Source organism: Helobdella robusta, assembly GCF_000326865.2.
Source record: "Helobdella robusta unplaced genomic scaffold HELROscaffold_16, whole genome shotgun sequence".
Classification (NCBI taxonomy): Eukaryota; Metazoa; Annelida; class Clitellata; order Rhynchobdellida; family Glossiphoniidae; genus Helobdella; species Helobdella robusta.
The window spans coordinates 3397350-3403411 of NW_008703893.1; the positions used below are offsets into that span (position 1 = coordinate 3397350).

Sequence of the window (6062 nt, forward strand, 5' to 3'; positions counted from 1 at the left end):
TATATGTATGTATGTATGTTTGATTGATTGATTGGTTGTTAGTTTGGTATGTATAGATACATATGGATATATATCCAATCCACGGCTGATATGTCTCTTTCTCTATCGCCCCGTGGTGAATGGAAAGTATAAATGTTTTGAAAAATCTTCAAATATTTTGAATTAGTCGACAAAGATTGATAGTAAAAAGAACCAAGCAGCAACAAAAACAACATCAACAGCAGCAGTAGCAGCTGAAGTAGCTGCAACAACGGCAACAATAAAAACATTAAATTAAGGACAATTACATCAATTAGAACGATTTTCATAACGTCAACGACCGTAGCAGACAGCACTAACAATGTAGTCATGATTTCGTTGTCACAGATTTTGCATTTGTCAAAGTCGAGTTTTTTTTCTCTTCAGAATAACAGCAATAATAAAAATAATAATAAAAATAATAATAATAGTAATAATAATAATAATTTTGACGACATATCATCGACTATATCAAATTGCTATCAATGGCTGAAACCTCTTATTATAATGATAATAATAACAATTAATAATTTTGTCATTGATTTCAAACGCACTGAACAAATATTCATTTTATAGTCCCTCCCTCTCTCTCTCTCTCTCTCCCTCTCTCTCTTTCTGTTTTTTTCTGTTTCTCTCTCTCTTTCTCTATAGAATACAAATGCTTACATTCTACTAAAATAAAATAAAGGTATGTATTAAATCAATACACAGATCAAATATTTAAATAATCCTGATAAAAGGGTTCTTTATCGATACTATAACGTGTATGTGTGTATGTATGCGTGTATGTATGTGTGTTTATGTATATATATGTATGTAAGTATGTATGTGCGTGTGTGTATGTGTATGTATGTGTCTGTATGAATATTTATCAGGCTCATAACTCATTCACACTCATATACAAATAATAACACAAGTTAAACTAGCTAAGACATTAAGAAGCTAGTGACATCAAAGTTCAAGACTAAATATTTGACATAAAACAATGTATGCGCGTGCATTATATATATATATATATATATACATATATATATATATATATATGCATATCCATGTATGTCATTTAAACTTTGTATGTATGTATGTATGTATGTGTGTATACGCATGTATATATATATATATATATATATATATATATATATATATATATATAAAGTTAATTCATAAAAATTGTTTCCTAATTTTAAACCGACAACAGACTGGCAGACGAGTTTAGCTATATGGCAAAAATTAGTAAAAACAACAACAGCCATTAATTTTCTACGGTCTAATTGAAAAGTTGACCAGCATGTTCAACCCCGGAAACAACAACAACGTCTGTTACAGCAGCAACAACAACAACAACATCTGTGACATCAACATCATCAACATGTATTCCTGATATTAATCAAACGCAACGTTTGTAAGTACAAAAAACTATCGTCATCATCTACATCGATCGCAGCAACTGTATAAAATTACATTAACGTAGGGTACAACTGTTGTAATAACATCAACAACAACAACAACAACAGAAACATCATCAACAACATCAACAACAACAACAACGTCAAAACCATTACCAGTAGAAATGCATTACAACCATAGCGTGAGTAACTTATTAGGAGGCTGGGGAGACAAAGATGATGCCGTGGTTGTTACAGTTGACGAGAAAAACATCAACAACAACGACATCAACGATGACAATTTCAACTCAACAACAACAACATCAAACAACCACATCAAAAATAAATTCTGGTCATTTTTGGACATGTTATTCCGCACCGTCCTCATAGCAAATATGTGTACTACACAGTGGTGGGCTATCTGGAGTTTACTCGATAAGTTAATCTTTCCACATAATGCTCTACTCAGAGGTTGTGTTCTATTTTTAGGCGGAAATTTCATCATCATTCTATTTATAGTTTTTCCACAAAGAGTCTGGCAAAAAACATTTTGTTGGGTCGTTGAAGTTTACGAAGAGGTGTTGCAAGTTGCGAGTCGGATGAATTGTGATGAGGCTGGTGCCGGCGATGAAAGTTTGAAAATTGCCGATAGAAACCTCGAAAAAAATTCTTCTACAGAAGACGTCTATGTTGAAATGTGCCCTGAAAATTTAATTCCACATCCTGGCAACATTTCAGAATTGAACTCCAACCACCCAACCACAGCAAAGACAACAACAACAAGGACAACAGAAACAACTACAACACAACGACAGCCAGCCACCAAAGCTTATAAAATCCTTTACTCGCAACCAACATCACCGAAAAGAGTACAAACAGTTTCGAAATCTCGCCTCTCCACTATGAAACTAACGAAATTCTTATTCAAAAACTTATACAACTTCCTAGGTTCTGTAGCGTCTATAGCGCAGTGGCTTGGTCTTTGGATTTTGCTGGATGAATGGCTAGGAAGAGTAGTGATCGAAATGGAGCCAGGAAAAAATGGTACAGATTCTAATGGTAATCTTTCAAGAATTCATGGTGGTGGTGGGGTAAAAAATTCAACTGCAATGGAAATAATGCCGATGGGACCTGATATAAATTTTGACGGCCCCCTTGTTGTGAATTCAAATGTTTGGTTGGTCTGGCTGGTTGGTAAGTAATCTTGAGAATTTTTTTTTCTGCTTAAAATCATTTCTTATTTTTTTGTTGACAGCTTTTATTTGAATATTTTTATATTTGATTACGACGATGGTAAGAATGTTATAATAAACCCTAATTATGATTAACAACATTAAAACTCATCATCGTCAACCACATAACCTATCATTATCATAACTCTGAACTTGACCTCTAACCTCAACAAATAGGTCACCTAATGTTGATAGTTCTCGGCGTATGCAGAACGGCTAGCATCGAACTGACCAGTATTTCAATTGACGGATCGGATGCTGAGTCTGATTACTATGCATTTAACACAAGGTTTCTAGATAAGGTATCTTGTTTTTAGTATGCTTGCCATTAATTTTTTTCAAAATATTTTTTGCCAGTAACAATTCTAATGCGAAAGAACTAAACTTCGTCCACTTTTAAATTCAAAATTCGTTAATTTCTTTGAAACTTAATATAGAATAGCATTTGAAATCAACGAATTTCCAAACTTTTCAAAAATTCACAACAACCCAAGAACTAAAAATTGAAATAAACACCTATCTATTTATGTATCTATTCCCCAACAGCCGAAACAGTCAATCAAATATGTATACGACGCCATCTTCACTGTCTTCGTCGTTCAGTCCGCCGTGGTTTTTTATTGGCGGGCCACGTGGAGTGTCATTGATTACGTCATGTTACCCCTACCCCACGTGACGTCATTAATAATAGGGATGGGCGTGGTTTATTTTTACGTCGTTGTTAAATGCTTGTGGAGGTGGTGTTTTGAGAGGCTGCGTTGTTGTGGTTGCTGTGGCTGTTGTGGTTGCTGTGGCTGCTCTGGTGTGGTTGAAAATAATAATAATAATAATAATAATAATAGAGTGAATGGCAATAATGCAAGCATAAATAATGGTGATGACGTTGATGGAAGTTTTGATAGTAGTAGCAACTTGAACAACAACAATAATATCAGCAGTTTATACGCTGATGACGTAAACAACAATAACAATGATAATAATAATATTAATAATTATGTCAATACTAATAATGACGTCGGCAACGACTTGCATTCCTATTGGTCGATGAGGTTTCAAAATTTTATCACCAGGATAAAAGTTTATTTCACTGATTTTTCTAACAACGATAGAGACCTTTGCAACAACAACATCAACAACAACATCAACTACACTATCAACAACAACAGTAGCAACCTAACCAAACTCAAGATTGACAACAACATCAAATTAACACCATTAAACTCGCCCAAAACAGCGGAAACAATTGTGACGTCATCGCCTAAATTTAACCCCATAAACATTACGTCATGCGACACAGATGATACAGTCAATAAGAACGATCTCACAACAATCACGTCACAGATTGAATTATCATCACGTGGTTTAGATAATTCAGCCAATAGGAGGAAACTTGGAACTTTGACGTCATTATCATCATCATCATCAGCTATGGCACGTTGTCATTCTTTGTACTATATAAACCAGGCTGACAAAAGCAGAAATGACGTAATTAATAATAATAACAATAATAATAATAATTATAACAACAACAATAATAATAACATTGGTTTTTACGGTCCAGAATTATTTCGTAATAATCTCAAGAGCCATTTAGATGGATTTAATCAAAGAGGAAATATGCTAACGAAAAAAATTAAGCGCTTCAAAAATAGAACACAATCATTATCAGTACTTGACATTGATAAACAAACAACGCGCGGTGGTAACAATTTTGTAAATAATAATAAAAATAATAATAATAACAACAATAACAATAATAGTAGTGATAGCGATAATAAAGAGGTTGGATTTTATAAGGACGGTGATGACGATGAATTGAAGCAGACGATAAAAGTTGATAAACTGTGTGATGACGATGACGCCAGGAATGTCAAAAGTTTCGACTTAACTAGGCAGTTGTTTTTTACTGATATGATAAAGTTTAATGGCATAGAAGACGAACACAAGAACGGCAGTAGCATAGTTATTGATATGGCGAATGATACCAGAGACGAAAGTTCAATTATAGGCGACAACAACAACAACTACAACAACAACCACAATAATAATAATAATAAAAGCAGCAATCTCGATGTAAGAACATGTAGCAGTAACTGCAGTAGCAGTTGTAGTGATGGTAAATGTTTCTCGAAAGACAAGATACAGAAGTAAGGAGAAATTTTACTGTTGTTGCTGATGTTGTTGTTGCTGTTGTTGTTGTTGATGTTGTTGTTGATGCTGTTGTTGTTCCATATACTGTTTTTATAATAGATTGTGAAAAATTCACTAAACAAGATTTGAGATCATTTAATTTAATTTTAATAACCTACATACAAAAGCTTGGCAGAACAGTGTCTTTTAATTTTAAAAATTTACTGACAACAAAAAATTATCTTTAAAAAAAATTTAAACCGCAAATTTCTTCCCCAATCACCAGATGGCTAATTACAGTACTAACTCAATCCCTGTACAACTTCATAATCATCCTGCTATGGAGGTCACTCTGGTCAACTCTTGACCTCACGCACGACCATGATTGGTCGATATTTTTGTATGTGGTACTCACTTCCGGCTGCTTTATTATACTTAGTTTTTTTGGTTACATCCAGAATATACCCGGAAATGACTGTCGTCTGGACGTGTCAGAATGACGAATGGAGTCAGTGAGTAAGTGAAGAAAGAATGAATGAAACAACAATGACCAAGAAATGAAAGAAGCGAATGAATGAGTTAATTACTACATACGAATAAGCTTACAAACGTAATACAAATAGACAAACATACACACATACAAACATACATACACACGGACATACATACAAACATTCAGACAAACATACAAATCAACAAAGTTAACGCATAATAATACAGCTTTTGTTTCTAAGGCATTTTAGTCATATTTAGTAATTTTAATTTTAAGTTTTTTTTTAAATTTTTAATTACAATTGCTTACGATAACAACAATAATAATTATTATTATTGCTACTATTTATAATAATAAAAATAATAATAACGATAACTTCTAAGTGATGGTGAAAATAATACTAATAAAAACAACAAAAATCGTGTTTCTCAAGTTTTGTTTCAAACCAAAACCAAAAAATGTTCTTTTTTTATTATTTCAAAATCGAATAGAACGTTTGAAGTCGAAAAAAATTTCATAACAACAACAACGACAATAAGAAGAACAAGAACAACAAAAATGATAATAAATAGCAACAATAATAACAATAATCAAATTATTTCGTCAATAACATAATAATAATAATGTTTAAAGGGTTATTTATTATCTTTACAACCAAAACGATTGTTTGTTGATAGCACAATATGGATTAACGTTTCTCTCCCCCCCTCCCCCCCCCCCCCCTCTCTCTCTCTGTATATATATATATATAGAGAGAGAGAGAGAGAGAGAGAGAGAGAAAGAAAGAGAGAGAGAGAGAGAGAG

The 6062-nt window shown here is 33.0% G+C and overlaps 1 protein-coding gene across 1 annotated transcript; it reads left to right on the plus strand.

The window, feature by feature from the left end:
* Positions 1 to 1588: 1588 nt before the first annotated feature.
* HELRODRAFT_169904 (hypothetical protein) lies at positions 1589 to 5265 on the plus strand (the record flags this gene model as incomplete). The annotated part of the gene is made up of 4 exons (XM_009015706.1): positions 1589 to 2597; positions 2813 to 2937; positions 3182 to 4782; positions 5052 to 5265. 4 exons carry the CDS (start codon positions 1589 to 1591, stop codon positions 5263 to 5265), a joined length of 2949 nt encoding a protein of 982 aa, XP_009013954.1.
* Positions 5266 to 6062: the final 797 nt, after the last annotated feature.